Here is a 20,465-nt window from a genome sequence, read left to right as displayed (position 1 = left end):
TTAAGGGTTTTATTTTTTTTTTTCCAAGTTAACAACTGCAATATATATATATATATATATATATATATATATATATATATATTTTGATTCCCATAATTTACACACAAAAATATCAGTGTTTTCAAAACAATAGAGCAAATTTTTGAGGCAAAAATACAAACAGTACAAACCAAACTGAATTCAATGGAACATCATACAAAATGGCTTAAACTCAGCCACACGGAAGCTCAGAGCGACAGGACAATCCACTGCACAAGCAGAAGTGTCAGGACCGTCCCCTGCAAACCCAGAAGTGTCAGGACAGTCCCCTGCACAAGCAGAAGTGTCAGGACAGTCCCCTGCACAAGCAGAAGTGCCAGTGTCTCGAGCCTCACGCAGAGGAAGGGATAATGGGCTCCGTGTGGGGAAAATACGATTAGAGTATTTGTTCAGAAAAGTGTTTGAATTTTGTAGTCCAATTCTACTTTTAGACAAAATCTTAAATGTATTTCAGCCTACGTGCCAAACGAGGCAGAAGTCATGACTGATGCTCAGGCAAAAAGGTCAGGCAGAGACTCATAACGTACAGAAATAACCTCAAATGATACATGGCATATCAACCTGCCACACATTAACATTATTTAAAACAGACAGATGACTTCCATAATCTCATTTTCACTATATTTACGCTTTTGTCCTTTACAGCTATGGTCAGTAGTTGTAATTTTGCCCTCCTGGGCAGTTCACCTGTTTTCTACCTTTCCAGCAAAAATGTGTGCACACATTAAAACTTTAGACAGAGTTGATATTGCAATCCTGTTCTTTACATCAACATCATCCAAACAGGCTTGAAACAACTGTGATGGCTATGATTCTGGGTTGTGAAAAAAAAAAATGTTTCTGTCAGTCATTAGTGTTTTGAAAAACTGGCCTGCCCTGAACTCTCGGACGCCATGGCGACCCTCGACTCTGACATCTTCCGTCCACTCAGGAAGTCACACCCACCTCCAGCCAGTGAGGTCACAGCCACCTCCAGCCAGTGGAGGAGTGCTTTCTTATAGCAGCTCCCCCAATCCTGCCAGACTCCGGCACCTCAGTGTGAAAGACGAGAGCGATCGAAGGAATGGCAGGACACGGCTTCGGTCTTCCAGCGTGAGGCTCACCCTCCCAGTAATAAGACAGCAAACAGGGCAGCCTACAACAGCACCTGGTGCGTGTGACGTGTGTGTATCTGTTCTTTGATTGCATCTTGTGAGAGAAAATTTATTACACGTTTAAACATCCTTTCAAAAGGCTGCTGACCTGCTCAAGTAGAAGTCATGGCTTTCAGTGAGTTGATTATATTGTTCTGCTTATCAATGCATGACAGATATGCATGCTGGGTTGTCTCCCTACTCTACAACAACACCCACCTCTTCCATGCTAACAAACAGAAACTCTTGGACCTTCTACTAAGCAGAACCATTGAGACAGGAAACTACTTTTCATTACGCAGGAAATGTGTGTGAGATGAGCAGGATCTGCAGACCTTTCTGTATTGCACGTTCACACAGAGGACAGTAAACACGAGACCTTGAAGACCTCTGGCTACCACATGACATTAGACATAAAGGGTTTTAGCTTTCTGGTGGCTCAGGGGTAGTAAATATCAACCCGTCTCCACCAGGGGGAGTCTTGGTGATGCTCATGGTGAAGAAAAGGCAGAAGATTATCTGACCACAGTGTGACACTGCATAGTTATGCAAAAAATAAATAAAAGTGACGTGACTTGACTTATTTCTATGGAACCGTACTCGGTATGGCTTAACCACTGTGTGTCTTGGACACCAAAAAGTCTCTCAAGAAAGATCAGGATGAAAATCTCTTTCACAACGACGACCTCCATCCACCCCTCTACTTCTGAAGCAGAGTGTTTGTTTTTTAAAATAATCTTTCAGTTAAACCCTGATGGTTTTACACTTAAAGGAGGTGGTTTTAGAACAGCGCCCTTCCTCAAGAGCCTTTTACTGGGACGTGTGGAACAGCTACACTGGTGTGGTTCCGAAGGTCCCGTTTTTCTCCCAGAGTGCACTGCAGGAGCAGCGTGGGGTTCCATTGGGCCGTCACTGGATCAGGCACATGTCTGTGCTGACCTGGTTCCGTGGGTCCGACGGCCCCTCGCCCCTGGCCTTTGCCCCCTCCTCACCCCCCTCCTCTGGGTCACCAGGGGGCAGGAGGCTCTGCCGCAGCTCCATCAGGAAGTCTCTGCCCTCGCTGGACGGCAGGTTGCCAAGGTAATACTGAGGAGCCAGCTCCACCAACCTGCAGTGGGCACATGGACACAAGGGTCACTGAAGTCCAGGACAGCGTTGGCATCACATTAATACACCATACAGCGTTGGCATGACATTAATACACCATACACACATGGCATCACATTAATACACCATACACATAGCATCACACATATAGTTGTACGCTAAGGTTTGTGCACCTCCAAGCACATCACTGCATGAGCCACAATTCTGATTTACACTGTTCATTTTTGAAGTTGTAAAAAAATGAAAACAAAGTATTTAATGTGATCTGTTCTTTTTTTTTTTTCCAGGGCACAGCATAAAAAGTAAGCTCACATTAATGTGTGAATTAAACTGACTCCTAGTCAGCTTTCTGTCATTCAGCCGTTCTAGATGAGGATCAGAGATCATTTAGTATTTAGTTTTCTTATCTTCTACTGTCTCTATTGTACAGTGGAGTTTTGTTATATGTATATACTTATATTTACTCTTTCTGCTGTAAGTGCATGTTGTGTGTGATGTCTGTATGCTACTGAGACCTTGAATTTCCCCTTGGGGATCAATAAAGTATCTATCTATCTATCAGAGACTGGACACTGAGGCTTACATGTGGGGGTGAATCTGAGACTGGACACTGAGGCTTACATGTGTGGGTGAATCTCGGAGACGGTGCGGATGCAGTTGTCGTGGGAGATGGTGAAGTCGTGGTACAGCACCCAGTTGGGCGGCCCAGGCTGCGGCCTGCGGCAGCGGTACGAGGAGAACGGGTGCAGGTGAGCAACGTGCCGGTGCGTCAGCAGCAGGTAGTTACCCGAGCCGTCAACGTCATGAGCCACCTGGAAGAGAGAGCGGAGAAACTAAGACTAAAATCAAACTAAAACCAGCCATCACATTCTGCCATCACATCGCATTCTGCCATCACATTCTGCCATCACATCGCATTCTGCCATCACATTCTGCCATCACATCGCATTCTGCCATCACATTCTGCCATCACATCGCATTCTGCCATCACATTCTGCCATCACATCACATTCTGCCATCACATCGCATTCTGCCATCACATTCTGCCATCACATCGCATTCTGCCATCGCATTCTGCCATCACATCACATTCTGCCATCACATCACATTCAGCCATCACATCACATTCTGCCATCACATCACATTCAGCCATCACATCACAGACTAAAATCAAACTAAAACCATTTAAGGCCACATCACCCAGATAAGACCACCACGGCTTAATCACACAGATAAGACCACCACGGCTAAGACCACCACGGCTAAATCACCCAGATAAGACCACCATGGCTAAATCACCCAGACAAGACCACCACGGCCACCATCATCCTATTTTGCATGTTTTTATTTTTCGTTTAGCCTATTTAATGTGTCAATCAATTTTATTTATCATAATATTATTTTTTACATTTTATTTCTACAATCAATTTATTCTGTTTAATTTGCCAACTGTTTGATAGGGTTTACATGTGTCTATTTACTATAGTCTGACGTACTGATGTACTGTGTCTTTTGTGTGCAAACATGTTGTACAACTAATGGTGCAGCTCACCTGATGACCTCATGTGATTCACCTGTAACCCTTAACCCTTTCAATGATAAAAAACCATTCATTTTGGTTTTCACACTACAGACTGACGATGACTTAGGCCGAAACGCGTTTTTTCTACTCTAATTTGTCACTTTACAACTCGCACCCGAAACTGCTGTGAGATTGGAAGTTGAGCGCGCCTGTTCTCACTACTACTTGAAGACCACCACGGCCACATCACACAGAAAAGGACTTGATGAACGCCTCTTCATTCAGATTTGATCAGTGCTGTACTTTAAACATTTAATCTAAAGGTGCTAGCTCCTTTCTTGTTTTTCATTTCTAATGAGATCTTTACCTGAAAGATCATCCAGTGACAACCCAAACTCACCTAAAGATCTTTACCCAGTGACACCCCAAACTCACCTAAAGATCTTTACCCAGTGACAATCCAAACTCACCTAAATATCTTTACCCAGTGACAATCCAAACTCACCTAAATATCTTTACCCAGTGACAACCCAAACTCACTTTAAGATCTTTACCCAGTGACAACCCAAACTCACCTAAAGATCTTTACCCAGTGACAACCCAAACTCACCTTAAGGAAGAAGCCTGAGATAAGGGCTCGTTTGATGTTGGTGCTGTTGTCCTGGCAACCAAACGCAGGGGGAGAGACGGGCAACTCGATTCGCTGCATCACCTCGAGTAGCTCTGCCCTGATGAGCACAGCCAATCGTAGCGCGGCAGCGTTGATGTAATTGGTGGAGCACCAGGCTTCGTCCTCATTGTCTGGAAGAGCCCAGATAAGAGTTCTATCTGAATACCAATTGGACATCTGCCCACTTCAGAGTGGAGGTGATGAGGGTGTGTGTGTGTGTGCGTGTGTGTGTGTGTGTGAGACTCACGCTGGATGTATGCGTTGTAGACGTTGATGAGGGTCAGGTGGTCCCCTTCTGGGTGCAGTAGCAGGCGTCTGTGTGTGGCAGCGGCTTCCTCTTTATTTGGGGGCGGAACCAGAAAACACGGAGGAGCTGAAGTACAAGAGAGAAACAGAGAGGGAGGGGGGGAGAGAGAGGGAAAGAGAGAGAGAGGGAGGGGGGAGAGAGAGAAAGAGAGAGGTCTTGTCAATTGACTAATGACAAACATAGATACCTGCAACTACACAGCTCACTTCACGAAAGGGCACACACACACACACACACACACACACACACACACACACACACACAACACACACACACAAAGACAAACATAGAACACACACACTCACAGCTGCTGCACCGATCAACACATTGAGAATTCACTCCACTACATCACACATAAAGAAATCACTTCATTGCCCTGGTGTTAGTTGCCAAAATCCAGTTGGCAACTCTGATGCTTCTCTCCAGTAAAAACAAGACTTCCAGTGTGGAGAAAAGTTCAGTTTGTGTCGTTTTATTTTTGGAAATGCTGCCTGGGTTCTCCTGCAATTCCAAATCATTGCAAATAATGTTCCCCCTCCCATCATTCAGTACCATTCACTAAGTAGTTTAGTAAATAGAGACAAAAGCATTATATTTCTTTCACTCTTTCACTCTAAAAGGGAAAGGCATGTAGCTCTCCTTGGAAGACCTTAAGTGACCATCAATGTGACTGTGTGTGTGCGTGTGTGCATGCATGCGTGTGTGTGTGTGTGTGTGTGTGTGTGTGTGTGTGTGTGTGTGCACGTGTTCGTGTACATGTGAGAGCTCCAAAATGATCTCTCCTCTCTTATATGATTGACCCAAGTCAAGTGTTTTTTTCTCAATAGACTCATGTAATACCTCATCTAATTCATTATGTCATTACAATGTCACTGACCGTAACCTAGTGAATCCTGCTCTACCACACCGCACTATGCACAGCCTGGACACACAACCAGATGAACCAACGGAACACAGCCTACCTGACATGCACCTCTTGCTGTGATGTGGACCTACTGCTACAGTTAGCCGTAGCTTGATTAGCCCACTTGAGCTCTTGCTGTGATGTGGATCTACTGCTACAGTTAGCCGTAGCTTGATTAGCCCACTTGAGCTGTGGAGCTACCGCTACAGTTAGCTGTAGCTTGATTAACCCACTTGAGCTCTTGCTGTGATGTGGATCTGCTGCTACAGTTAGCTGTAGCTTGATTAACCCACTTGAGCTCTTGCTGTGATGTGGATCTGATGCTACAGTTAACCCACTTGAGTTAAAAGTGGCTGGTGGTTACCTAAACTTTGAAGTACAGTATACGTCTGATATACAGTCTATGGTCTGATCCTATACAGTATATCTGATCCTTATAAAGACTTTGCACTGAAGTATATCCGTCTGATCCTATATAGTATATACGTCTGATCCTATATACTATACGTCTGATCCGTATAGAGGCTTTGCAAGGGGAGATGAACCCAAATAACACGAGCATGACCCCAAATAGAACCTTACTATTGGACGGATCTGTTGCTTCCAATCCAGAGTAGTCACAAAGATAATTAATACGTAGCAAGATGGGTCGTCCTAGTTCATGTCTATGAGGGCAAAGTGGAGTTCTGTCAGAGACGGGCTCTGGTTCAGTTCCCGCCTGCACAGGGGCGTGTCACTGACGTATGACTGACGTTTGAACGCCTCGGTTCCACGCCAGACAGAAGCCAGAGTACAAAACAAACTTGGTGTACACCTTCATTAATGTTGATTTTCTCCCGACTGGAGGGTCATACTGTCACAACATTCTCCTGAAATGGGGAGGAGGGTTTGGAGATCATGATACCGTGTCCGAAATGTGCATCCATTGCTCAGAAAAATAAGGCTTTGACAAATTCTGGGAAATTCTTGGATTCTGCCATAGACCTCAATGTTAAAAGGGGAGCCCGATCACTGCATACATGGGGGATAGTGGCCCCCCCTCGTGCGGGGTGTGTACTACTGCTGCCCTATTTGCACACATTTCCGGGGACAGGAAATGGCCTCTCAGGAAGTATCTTCGTAATCAACCATCTTTGGTAGTCATATAGCAATGCAAGTCATCTGGACTCATTTGGACATTAGGGCATCCTGAGTCTGACGGCCCTGCCGGACTGTTACCCATCATGCCTCTGTCTGGGGCACAAGTGCAGGTGTAGTGACTCACCTGTGAGCTCTGAGACACAGGTGCAGGTGTAGGGACTCACCTGTGAGCTCGGAGACACAGGTGCAGGTGTAGGGACTCACCTGTGAGCATGGCGGCAATGGTGAGCAGCTCGCTGACACAGTCGAACTCGCAGGCGGCAATGAGCGCCTTGGCCAGCGAGGGCTCCAGGGGCAGCTCGGACATGATGATGCCCACCTCCGACAGGTTCCCGTCATCGTCCAGCGCCGCCAGGTAGTCCAGGTCCTCCAGCGCCTGCATCAGCGCCTCTGGGGCTGGACAAACACAGCACTGGTCAACTCAGGTACTTTATCTGCCAACTGCCCCACGTACAAGGATGGATGAAGTTTTATTACCTGGTCTGTCTATGTGAGTGTGGCGTTTGTTACCTGGTCTGTCTGTGTGAGTGTGGCGTTTGTTACCTGGTCTGTCTGTGTGAGTGTGGAGTTTGTTACCTGGTCTGTCTGTGTGAGTGTGGAGTTTGTTACCTGGTCTGTCTGTGTGAGTGTGGCGTTTGTTACCTGGTCTGTCTGTGTGAGTGTGGAGTTTGTTACCTGGTCTGTCTGTGTGAGTGTGGAGTTTGTTACCTGGTCTGTCTGTGAGAGTGTGGAGTTTGTTACCTGTCCTGTTTGTGTGAGTGTGGAGTTTGTTACCTGGTCTGTCTGTGTGAGTGTGGAGTTTGTTACCTGGTCTGTCTGTGTGAGTGTGGAGTTTGTTACCTGGTCTGTCTGTGTGAGTGTGGAGTTTGTTACCTGGTCTGTCTGTGTGAGGATGGTGGAGTGGCTCACCTGGCCGGTCAAGGAACTTGCACTGTCCCATGTCGGCGATGTCGAGGCGTTTGAGCAGCAGCACCAGGTGACTGAGGTTCTCCTCGACCACACTGGGGCAGCGGCAGGCCGGCATGCCCTCCTCGTACAGCGCCTGCGGGTACAGACGGACGCACACACCTGCCACGGGACACGGGGGGGGGCAAGGGCAGAGGGTAAATAACATGGAAACTGCCTGACAGGGCTAATCCAGCACAGCACCCTCGCTACAGGACATGTAGCCTGGTTAGAGACGGAGAGGAGGATGCACACAGGTTACTTAAAGGGAAACTCCGGTCTAACCTTAAAGGGAAACTCCGGTTTAAAAACAACATCTATTTTTGGATAATAACAAGTATCAATTTTTTCATTTTGGGCCCAAAACGTCAATCGGTGCAGTTTTGAAATTTGGATTTGATTTTTTTGGAATAGCATAAAACATAACCTTTGGGGACAACATGATTCAGATCTACTTTATTACACGGCTCGTCAGAGTGCTGCATAAAGTTCCATTCACATGAATGGGCCTTCCCAACGTTCGGGCCTATGTTAAATCTATATAAATCACCGGCAAAGTATATAATCACCGCTGTCAATGGCAACGGGTTGATTAACGTCTTTCATATCCCTCCCCAAGAATTCTGTTTGCTTATTGCAATGGAATTTCATTGAAAGGGAAAGTAAGCTAGTAAGACGTTGCCACGTAACACCTGAAACTTTCAAGTTCTATCTGTGTGGTGAATTATTTATTTTGTCAGCAGAAGACACGGAACAGTAGCAAAATCATTTTTAAAGATTCATTGTGTTAGGTTTCTTTTCTCGTTTTGGCAAGTAGCCGTGTAATAAGTGGGATAATGTATTGTCCGCCTTCAGGTCGAAGCAAATCCCCTCCACTGCGCGTCGGGGTTCTGTTCTCCCTGTCGGGACTTATTTTCTGATAATTACCGGCGGACAATACATTATCCCTTACGTATGTGCTGAAGCCACATGTGGCCAGCGGCTGACCAGGTCAGCAGATCACGGACGTGCAGGGTCAGATCAGGGCCCTGTCCACATGTGGTCAGACTGTCTCAGTGCCGGTAGATAAACAAGATGAGCACTGACGGCCCTCAGGCTCACCAGGAAGACTGCTGTTGATCCGCTCAGTGCGAAGGTCCGCCTGGTGCTTGCTGATTGGCCGAAGGACCTGCGAGTCTGCTCTGATTTGTGGGTTGTAAACCTGGAAGACGAGAGAGAAAGCAGGAAAAACAAAACCAAACGAGTCTCAGTTTAGAGTGACCAGCCCTGTGGGGTGTATACGAATCTCGATTAGTGGGTTAGCGAGGTATGTTGCGCTCAAAGCCAGGCTATGCTGTGACACGAAAGTGGATCTGTTTTAGTGTCGCTATATCACCATGGTATCTTATGCTGTCGACCAAACCTGGTCGGGAGGAGGTTATGTGCTAAGTTATAGCTCAAATCATGTAATCTACCGTACACTGACCAATCAATTGTCTTAAAAACGAAGTTCTCTCACGTGTAGGATTCTGTCATATATCTTACAGGTGGAGCTCCGCCTCTACTAACATTTTGGATCTTGAATGCACTTTAATAGTGCTGTGCGTGCAAATATCCCACTATGGACGTGCATACCATACAACTGATGACAATTGATTTATTTGATGTTAAAGGTTAGACACAAAAAATGACCGCAGTGTAGATTAAGCTATCGCTCATGAATGCGGAAGTAATTGTTTTTAAATAGAGGCGGTCTTGTGCGTCTCCACGTTACACGATTGGCCAAAGTCATCCCAACACCGAGAACGCGCACAGATCTGAGCTGAAAGCCTAGTTTGACAAATATATCACATAACTGCAATCGTAGTATCACTTAACGTATACCCCTGAGTCAAGGCTTTGTCAAGCCTCGATATGTCTACATAGCCTAGATATGTCTAACGTGCTTCGTAGTATACCCCACTGTATGCATCATTAAACCATCTTCTACATACATAAATAAACACATACAAATATGTATAAAATGTCTAAATATCTATATGTGAAAACGTTGGTGATAACGTGTAGATATGTATTTATATAGCACTCTTCTGGCACAATGGCAAATGAAAGCGCTTCAGACAAGGCCGTAGACAGAGACATAAAAACACAAATAACCGAGAGGACTCACAGTCTTGAGCAGCAGGCCCGTGTCAATGACGTAGCGGACATTGGGCATGGAGAAGGACGCCTCACCCAGGGAGTCCGTGAGGACGACCCTGCGCCTGAGGGCTGGTCCTGGGGTGACCTCCAGCCGACCTCCCCCCTCGGGCCCCTCGTCCGCGTCGTCCGCCCCCTGGTCCTCGGCCTCGCCGCCATACACATGCTGCGTGGCGCCCCCCAGGCCCGCGTGCAGAGGCAGCACACGCATGCTCCCCAGCTGGGGGCTGAGCGCAACGCACTCCTTCTCCAGCAGGGCGGCGCACTCCTCTATGTCCTGGGAAGAGGGAGGACCGAGGAGAGACGATGAAGTATTTGCACACAATTTTCTGTCCAGGTGTGTGTGTGTGTGTGCACAGGAATTATATGCCTGTAACTTTCTGGCCTGCTTCTCGGTAAATACACACAGTACCACATTATCCAACCCTTATGGGAAAGCCATGAACTCATCCATGAAGCACAGTGTAGTCCAATGCAGATATATAAGAAGGATCTACTGTTTGTGTTTGATTGTGGTACATGTTTCTCTGACTGAAGAGTTTCTGGGGTAATATCAAGGCCATGGATGATTTAGTTCAATGTCACAACTGAAACAGGCGTAGTTGCAGGGCACAAGAACTCTGCCGCAGTGCTTAGGGTGCGGCTGCACAAATGACCATACAATTAGGAGCTGAGATGCAAACACACACACACACACACACACACTGCAACTTCACACACTTCCAGTTCACACAGTTCACAAATTAGCCACAAACACATGTCTGCTGACTCAAAGTGTCAACTGGTAAACAGCTGGTTTGTCAACTGGTAAACGCACACACACACACACACACACACACACACACACACACACAAAGATTCTCCTTCTCTCTCGCTCTCTCACACACACACAAACACACGCTGGCATGAGACTACTTCTAAGTTAGGCTATCATTCATTTGCTCCCTGTGGCAGCCGAGAGGGTGTGTTCTTCTTAAAGGGATGGTTGGTGGCGGCAGTTAAAGGGATGGCTGACGAACATGGTGATGGCTCCTCCTCTTTTTCTCTCTCTCTCACACACACACACACACTCTCTCACACACCACAGCACACAGAGACCAGAGTGTCATCAGCATGCTCAAAAAGGGGACTATAGACAAAACTTCCTTGCTACCATAACTAAGTTTACTCAGCCTGAACATACACACACACACACACACACACACACACACACACACACACACACACGGCCTTAACTAGATCACTTGTTGCCAGTGACTTGGCATGCAGCGTCACATTCCTGTTCCTCTACTTAGCAGGGACATGGAGCGGGATCAGGAGAACACTCACTCAGGGCAGGGTGCGGTGCTGTTGACACAAAGGGAGCAGAGAACAGGTGTATATGTGTGTGTGTGTGTGTGTGTGTGTGTGTGTGTGTGTGTGTGTGTGTGTGTAAGTTGAAGAGAAACTGATATGTAGAAAAGTGAATTGTGTTCTCTAGTGTGTGTGAGTGTAGAGTGTGTGAGTGTAGTGTGTGTGAGAGTGTGTGTGAGTGTAGTGTGTGTGGTGTGTGTGCCTGTGGGTTTGGTGGCGTCACCTGGAGAGACACCTGAAACACTGCGGCCATTTGGAGGACTAATGTGACAGGGCCACCTCAGAGGAGAGAGAGAGAGAGAGGAGAGAGAGAGAGAGAGAGAGAGAGAGAGAGAGAGAGAGGGAGGAAGAGAGAGAGAGAGAGAGAGAGAGGGAGGAAGAGAGAGAGGGAGAGAGGGAGAAAGGGAGAGAGGGAGAGAGAGGGAGAGAGGGAGAGAGGGAGAGAGGGAGAGAGAGTAGGAGAAAGAAAGAAAGAAATAGAGAGAGAGAGAAAGATGGTAGATATTCGACAGATAAGCGAGACAGAAGCAGGACAGTGAGAGAGACAGAAAGGACTCCTTGGGGGGACAAACTGAAGGAAACGATATGGGAAGATACAATTAGAGAGAGAGAGAGAGAGAGAGAGAGAGAGAGAGAGAGAGAGAGAGAGAGAGAGAGAGAGAGCGGCATCACACCCAGAGGAGTAGAATAAGTAAAGGCCTCCAGGACATAAAAAGGGTGCATGACACAGTGTGAGAAAGTGGAACAGAGAGAGAGAGCAGGGAGAGAGGGAGAAAGAGAGACAAAGAGGGAGGGAGAGAGAGAGTGATGAAGGTATAAGAGAGAAATGGAGTGGAGTGAAAACGGAAAGAGACAGAGACCAACAGAGAGCAGGAGAAGAGACAGAGTGAAGAGGAAAACAAAGAAAGAGAAAAGGAGAATGGAGATGGAGTGAAGAAGGAAAGAGACAGCAGAGAGAGAGAGAGAGAGAGAGAGAGAGAGAGAGAGAGAAAGTGAGAGAGAGAGAAAGTGAGAGAGGAGAGATAAGGCCCAACAGCAGGGAGCCATCAGCCACAGTCACGCTTCAGCTTCAGCAGTATAAAAAGGAAAGTAATGAGATTACGAGCCTTAGAGTGTAGTGGCACACACTCCCTTTCTCTCTCTCTCACTCACACACACACACACACACACACACACACACACACACACACACCAACATCTATACATAGTCACAAGGCTACAGACACACACACACACACACACACCTGTGCATTTGGGAGAAACGATAATGTCCCCTCCTTCCTCCCATCTTGGGCATAGCCATGACAAACTATACACACTAAAACATAAACAAACACTCTCTCACTTTCTCTCTCACTCACACACTCACTCACTCACATGCTCACTCACATGCTCACTCACACACTCACTCGCTCGCTCACTCACACACTCACTCACTCACTCACTCACTCACATGCTCACTCTCTCACTTTCTCTCTCACTCACACACTCACTCGCTCGCTCACTCACACACTCACTCACTGACTGACTGACTGACCTGGGCACAGGGCAGGAACACTATGATGTCCCCCTCCTCTCCCCTGCGGTGCAGGTCCAGCACCATGTGGCAGGAGGCAGCGGCCGGCTCTCGCCCCGTAGGGGGGTCACGGTACACCGTCTCCAGGCTGGGGGGGTGGTCCGGCGGCGGGAGGGCCAGGAGGGGCACGTTCTCCCCGAGGAAGGCCGCAATGGCGGGGGCGGTGTGGGGGTCGGACAGCACGACCACGCGGAGCTCGGCCCGCTGACCGCACACGTCCCTCAGCAGCCCCAGCAGCACGTCCGTGGACAGCGTCCGCTCCTGCACCTCGTCCAGGACCAGCACGCCGTATTGACGCAGCAGCGGGTCCGACATCATGTCCCCCAGCAGCAGAGCGTCCGTCTCAAATCTGACCAGAGGGCACCGCGGGGGAAGACAGACAGAGGCAGAGGTTCATCTCTGTTATATTAACTGCACACAAGGCTAAAAGCACTAGCTGCAATGCTGATTGGCCACTTAGTCATCTTGTGTAGCGCGTAGACTACATTCTACCGTTAGCAGGTTATATGTGTCAATTAGCGCGTAGATTACGTTCTACTGTTAGCGGGATATATGTGTCAATTAGTGAGTAGACTACGTTCTACTGTTAACGGGATATATGTGGCAATTAGCATGTAGACTTATACACACTAATTGAATTGAAATAGAAATTGTAAAGATTTGTATTTTTTGTAATTATTCCATATTTACTGTAGTCATATCAGAACCTGAAGTAGCCTACAATCCAAATGCAAGCATGAAACTTCAGAGTATTACCTTTCATTTGAGGCCAAGATTATGCTTATGTGGGGTTCATATGCAGTAAGCATTTGATTGCCAGTATGCATTTTGGATAACCCAAAGTCCTATGGGGAGTTTTCATAGGGGATTTTACAAAATGCATGAGCATACCTTGGCAAATAATGGTCTAAAGTACTCATGTTGTCATTGTATATTGATCTACTTTTGCACACAGCATGACAAGACCTAATGCTAGGACTCAAGTCATATCAAGTCAAGACCTAGAGGGCTGAAATGTGGCCAGTTCAAAGATGCTTGTTATCCGGTAGAAAAATAAAAGAATAATCTAGCCTTTGTAACTTTGTGACAGTACATCACACAGTTATTCTAATTGTTTTCCAACAGTGTCTCAGCTTTCCAAAAGAGAGCAGACGTTTGATTATTGGCTAAAGTATGTAGGAGCAATGCCCTCCTAAGTCAAAATGGGGCAAAAGTATAATTTATAATTGCTCAGATCTGCAAAAGAAATGATTTGACACATGGCACTGACAATTCAATAATGGGCCTTTTTCACCACCTCTGAGCATCCACTAACCTGGACCACTAACCGGTTCCATAGTGAGAGCGGCGCGGCAAGAGACATTTTGGGCGCTGCCGCAGCATATTAAATATATAAATAGTTTTTCTGCGTGAGAAATACAATGTGTGGCAGGAGAGCGTGACAAAAGACTGAAATGAGTGACTGTCACGCTCAATGCATGACACTTGAGAGCCCTGGACTACATTCTACTGTTAACCGGATATATGTGTCAATTAGCGCATAGACTACATTCTAATGTTAGCAGGAGATACAGGTGTAGCTGAACACAATGTAAATTAAGCAGTGCCAACATTAGCTTACCATGTTCAGACGGAAAGGTTATGGAAGAGATAGAGACAGAAAAATAAATGGAATACTGACTAGCAGGATTGGATCTCCTGATGGGAATATCTGATGATTACACTGTGCTTCTTAACTACAAGTAGGCAAGCTAAACAACCAATCAGGGCAGCCCTTTTCCCGACACAGATTCAACGCGTTGAATCAGCCGCAGACAAGCCAACGGATGTCTATCATGTTGGCGACACCGCGCACACCTCACCGAATGGAGCCACACATGCTCATCAACTGGCCAGACTTTATCAGACATGTGGTGCATTCTGGGAGTTGTAGTTCCCCATCTTGAATAGAATGAGACAAATGAGAAATGCCACAAAAGTGTAGGTGGCATCTAGAGAACAGAGGAAGTCAAAACACCAGTCTATATGCCAGGCAGTGCTGGCTGTAGAGGATAACGTTCCTTCCTTTCTGTGACTTTAGCCAAGTTATCCCACATTATGCAGCAACCTTTCAGCTACTTCACCTATACAAGTCCCTAAATGCTCTATTTAAAACCCTTTACTGTGCTATGTAGGACAGAAAAGGTTGTAAGTTCCTCTGCAGTTCTATTCTCTGCAGTTGAGAACAAGCTAAATGACTGTCACAAAGTTCTAGAATCCTCCCTTTATTTTAAGGATGTACAGTGCAGGACAGTGCAGCAATGTTAGTGTGACTTTCTCAGATGATCCTCACAGATGTTTTGTTTATCCTCACAGTTTTGTTTTGTTTATTTTGCTCAGAGAGGTGATCATGTAAATCAAGGTAGGATGTGCTCCCTGCGTGATGCCTGATCCCTTGATGTTGGTGTTCACCTGAGCAACGTGTCTGGCGTTGGGCGTTTATGCCAGGGTTATATTTGCTTTCAACAGAGTGTAATGCTGCATTCCAGACAACTTGGACGTCGGAGGTCGGACTTCAGTTCCAACCTTGAAGTTGGGATAGATCGACTTACCCTGAGTTCAGAAGTGGGAACTCCGACATCAAGTGCCATGCCATTGTACTTTTTCCCAGGAGGCCAGAATTCTTGACCTCTGAGTTTGTCTGGAATACAATTGGGAGATTCCAACTAGGAAATATCTGACATCCGAGTTGTCTGGAATGCAGCATAAGCATACGTGTTATTGTAGCCAGCTGGTATGTAGCTGTGCAGTATGTAGGTTAGGTAAACCTTCCTCCCTACGCCTTTAGAGACGTGTTAGTAAGTCATGCTAGCACCCTGGTGTTTTAGCTCGTAAGTCATGCTAGCACCCTGGTGTTTTAGCTAGTAAGTAATGCTAGCACCCTGTGGTTTATGCTGGTGAGACAGCTAGCAGCCTGGAATTTATGCTAGTAAGTGCTGCTAGCACCATGAGTTTTATGTTAGTAAGTGATGCTAGCACCCTGGGGTTTATGCTAGTCAGAGAGCTAGCACCCTGGGGTTTATGCTAGTAAGTGATGCTAGCGCCATGAGGCTAGTGAGGGAGCTGGCACCCTGGGGTTTTAGCTAGTAAGTGATGCTAGCATCCTGAGGTTTATGCTAGTGAGAGAGCTAGCTCCCTGGGGTTTTAGCTAGTAAGTGATGCTGAGGTTTATGCTAGTGAGAGAGCTAGCTCCCTGGGGTTTTAGCTAGTAAGTGATGCTAGCACTTTTGTATTGTACTCAAGTAAAAGTACCAATACTTTGATGAAATATTACTCAAGTACAATGGAATTGTCTCTGCGAGACACTCTGGCAAAGAGCAATGATGCACGTTACTTTTCCCCCAATATTCCGGGGAACCAGCTAAACTGATGAAGACAGCGCTGAAACGTTGGAGGACAGTACACGTTAGTCGTAGTGTTATCCGATTGCGCCAAATTATTCAGAGTAAACATGGTCTAGTATTATCCAATTGCGTGCAATGTGATTTTTAAATGCATGCTTGTTGCCGCCCCTCGAGTTGGACCATTACATTGCTCTTTGCCAGACCCTTAATCTTTCTAGATTATCAGGGTCTGGATTTTCCAGGCTACCAATCATATGGTGTGTTGTGAATACATTGAGCCAATCATGTGGTGTGCTGTGAAGACATCATGCCAATCATCTGTTGTGATCTCGCCGCTGGAGCAAGATTGGTGTCGTGAAGCCTTACGCACACGCATTTCTGCCGAATTAGATGCCCCGATAAGTGCCCAAAAAGTGTTGCAATATGGCCGCCGAGTGAAGGTACTTGCCTAAAAGGACTTTGGTCCTAGCTCGAGTTGCTGCAGCCAGCAGCTAAGGCAGCCATGTTCATGCTCCCAGTGTGTAGCGCTGTAGCTGCAGCAACTCGAGCTAGGTAAAACCGATTGTTTCAGTTTTGTTCATACCGACAGTACTCGGTGACGTTGAGAAATGGAGACCTATGTGAAAAATCACCGCAGTTCTCCTTTAAGTTTGAGCAGTAGTTGATTTTCAAAGTTAGTTGCACTCATCCTTGGTCACTTTGCAGTGAACAGTAATTCAGCACACAGGCAGCTGAGGCAGGCAGGCCAATGTTGAGTTGCAGAGAGTTTTTTTATATTTGGAAACGAGCAGAAGGTTCAGCAGATAAAAGGGCGTCAAACTTGGGGGGGGGGGGGTGGGAAGTATAGCGCCCCAATGGAGGAGAGGGCCCTTGAAAAGTGGAATACGGGGGGCACAACATTTTCACCAGGCATTAGTAATAACTCAGGTAATCCACACATAAAAAATCCAAACAAGTCCATAAGTAGAGTCATGTGTAATGAAGTGGAATAACACAGGGAAAAAGTATTGAACACGCTAAGAAAAAGCACTATAAAGGGAAGGAACGAGCTGGATTCTGTAACTAGTTAGAGAGTAGTTATCCTTTCTATCTGTGCAAATGAATAAAAGCTTGGTTAGTAGCCTACATATTGATGGGCTATAAAAATGTTTTTCATTACCAAGGTGTCACACAAGAAACATTTCATGATGGATATAAGCAAAAAGCTCTCCCAAGACCTTTGCAACCTTATTGTTGCAAAACATATCAATGAAACTGGTTACAGATGCATTTCAAAACTTCAGAATCTTTCAGTAAGCAGCAAGGGAGCCATTATCTGCAAGTGGAAGGAACATCACTGCATCATCAACCGGCCATGCACAGGATCTCCTTGCAATATTTCTGACCAGGGAGTCAGAAGGATAGTCAATTCCAAGAGCCAAGGACCACTCGGAGAAAGCTCCAGAAAGAATTGAAGGCAGCCAATTCAATTAAACAGTTCTGGAAGTAACTAAAGATCAGGATTCACAAGAGGGACCCCTGGAATCTGTTTAGAACAATGGGCCAAAATCATACCTGATACTGCGACTAATACGTTTTGTCATACAGGTATGTCTTGAAGCTGTCATTACAAACAAAGGCTTTTCCACAAAGTATTGAAGAAATTTCAGTAGGCACGTTCAATACTTTTTCATTCCACTTTATTACACATAACTCTTATGTTTGGATTTTTTTTATATGTGTGTTAATATAATGTGTGGTGAAAATTTTGAATAGACTCACTGGAAGTTTAGGCTAATTACTGAAAAAAATGTCAAAATGAATGTCAGACGAAATTTTAAGTTTGACTGACTGGATTTTGTATACAAAACATAGCGAAAACTGTCTAAGGTCACTCTCACTCTCCCTTGCTAAAGAGCTAAATGGTTTAGTCTGCCTGAACGATTCATAAGATAAGTTCATTAGTTGAGCATCGCTAGTAGTGGACCGCTAATTGTTGTGCTGCTGGTGCAATGTCTTTCTCCAAGAAAGCCAAGTCAGGTTACTAAAAACAAAGGCCAAAACAGGAAAAAGAGAGACATCAAAATGAGGCAAAACAACTGCTAATAAACTTCTTTCCAAAGAAAGGTGAGCACAAACGTCAAAACACGAAATCCCATGGTGTTTGCTTGAATATCTCCGCAATCATTAGTGTTAAAACGAACTGAGACAACCCATTGAAATAGCAGAAAATAGCCTACACTTTCATAGGTTAGGCTGCACATGTAATCTGATGCATCTCGTGATCCAGCTCCATCTCCATCACTTTCAGAAAGACTGCATGGCGCCAGCTTGATTCATGTCCTGTTGTAGGCTACATGCTGATCATTATCACTAGGCTAGTGGTTTAGGGCGCGATTTTTTTTCTCTCCCTTTCTGTTTTCGTTAGTCTTAACTTTTTTTTTTTACTCAAGTAACGGATGGGATTTTTGATGTAGCGAAGTACAATACTTCACTCAAAATGTAATCAAGTAAAATTTAAAATACCGATTTTATAAGCTACTTAAAAAATACAAAATACATAGAAAAACTACTCAATACAGTAACGTGAGTAAATGTATTTTGTTACACTTGGCCAAAAAACAGGTATATCCCAAATCTTTAGGACTCACCTGAGAAGTGTGTCCGGGGTGCAGCCGTCGTCATGCGGCACCCGGTAGCCCACCTCCAGGCCCAGGCTGAGGTCCATCTCGTCAGCCACGTGCAGCGCTAGACTGCAGGCAGCTACCGCGTACGGCTGGCAGCAGCACACCAGCCCGTCAGCAAACTGCTGAGAGAGGGCGTACTCCACACACCACTGGGGAACCTGGGAAGGGGATACAAGACAGCACAGAGGATGAGAAGTGTGTGTGTGTGTGTGTGTGTGTGTGTGTGTGTGAGAGAAAGAGACAGACAGAAAGAGAGGGCGTACTACACACACCACTGGGGGATCTGAGGAGGGGGCAGGATAGGGAGAGAGGGTGAGACCATGTTGTGTATGTGTGTGTGTGTGTGTGTGTGTGTGTTGTGTGTGCGTGTGCATGGGGTTTAACATTATTAGCTGAATATTAGAGAGAGATGGAGACATTACACCCAATTGCTCCAGAGTAAATTTGAAGGTCTCTCCTGGTCTCACCTGCAAAAATCTGACCTCTGTCTGCCCTCGCTACACAGTACACTGTCCTCTCACACCTAGACTGTACACTACAGGGTCTGATCACAAAACAGGGTCATTCAACTCAACAGTAAGAAGTGAGCACTACGTAACTGTTGCAGTATCACTAATTAAAGGTTACAATACGCCTGGAAGTCTGCAGCTGTCCAACTTCCCCCAAACTCTGTCTGCTATCTGCATTGGTTTCAGCTGACTGATGTCTGCAGCTCTGTCTCTTCGGCTAAAGTGCCCGCCCAGAGAACGCTCTGACCTCTCCTGAGAATGTGACACTGACGCACTGACACGCCGAACAACAGCATTCTGAAGTTTCAAAGCAGCAGAGTATGAGTATGCTTGGAGGGTTTACAGAGGCAGTTTACAAACGGCGCCACAGTGGCCACTCTCACCTGTGTGTGCTATGGTTTCTACCCTCACCTGGGTGCTACAATCTCCACTCTTTACCTGTGCACTACAATCTCCACTCTCACCTGGGTTCTCCATTCTCACCTGAGTTCTCTAGTCTCACCTGGGTGCTCCAGCCTCACCTGGGTGCTATATTCTCACCTGGGTGCTCTTGCCGGAGCCACTGGGCGCGCTCAGGACCACCATGCTGTGCTCCTCCAGATGCTCGAGCAGGCTGTACTTCAGGCTCCAGACAGGCAGGTGGCGCCGCTGCTCCAGCAGGCTGTAGTAGCGCGAGGAAAAGGGCAGCCCGTCGTACGGGTTCACCTCCAGGTCGCCCAGCTCCGCGCCCCCCGCCCCGTCCTCCTCCTCCCCGTCCAGGTCGCCCGACAGCAGCGACGACACCGACAGCGTGTCCAGAGGGGGGAGAGGCGGGGAGGGGACGGCCGAGGCCAACGACATCACAACGGCTGCTGTCGTCACCGCAGGGACGGAAGGAGGAAGTAGAGAGGATGAGTGTGAGGAGAGGGCACCTCAACCTGATGACACAGGGATTACCTGAGAGAGAGAGAGGGAGAGAGAGAGAGAGAGAGGGAGAGGGAGAGAGAGAGAGACAGTGAGAGAGAGAGAGAGAGAGAGAGAGAGAGAGGGAGAG

The 20,465-nt window shown here is 46.6% G+C and overlaps 1 protein-coding gene across 1 annotated transcript in view; it reads right to left on the bottom strand.

Moving 5' to 3' along the window:
* Positions 1-81: 81 nt before the first annotated feature.
* Positions 82-20,465, bottom strand: part of dqx1 (DEAQ box RNA-dependent ATPase 1) — a 23,189-nt gene continuing 2,805 nt past the window's right edge. The window contains exons 2-12 of the mRNA XM_042058841.1: positions 19,973-20,368; positions 18,888-19,081; positions 12,836-13,223; positions 9,917-10,222; positions 8,869-8,968; positions 7,732-7,890; positions 7,027-7,218; positions 4,719-4,844; positions 4,412-4,602; positions 2,901-3,091; positions 82-2,280 (exon numbers count right to left, since the gene is read on the bottom strand). Coding sequence (XP_041914775.1) covers positions 2,082-2,280; positions 2,901-3,091; positions 4,412-4,602; positions 4,719-4,844; positions 7,027-7,218; positions 7,732-7,890; positions 8,869-8,968; positions 9,917-10,222; positions 12,836-13,223; positions 18,888-19,081; positions 19,973-20,272 — 2,346 coding nt within the window. The 5' untranslated portion in view covers positions 20,273-20,368 and the 3' untranslated portion in view covers positions 82-2,081. The remainder of the gene's footprint in view (positions 2,281-2,900; positions 3,092-4,411; positions 4,603-4,718; positions 4,845-7,026; positions 7,219-7,731; positions 7,891-8,868; positions 8,969-9,916; positions 10,223-12,835; positions 13,224-18,887; positions 19,082-19,972; positions 20,369-20,465) is intronic.

The sequence above is a fragment of the Alosa sapidissima genome, chromosome 13 (genome assembly GCF_018492685.1).
Source record: "Alosa sapidissima isolate fAloSap1 chromosome 13, fAloSap1.pri, whole genome shotgun sequence".
Lineage (NCBI taxonomy): Eukaryota > Metazoa > Chordata > Actinopteri > Clupeiformes > Clupeidae > Alosa > Alosa sapidissima.
Note: the sequence above shows the minus strand (reverse complement) of the source record. Positions and strands in the feature narration are given on the sequence as shown.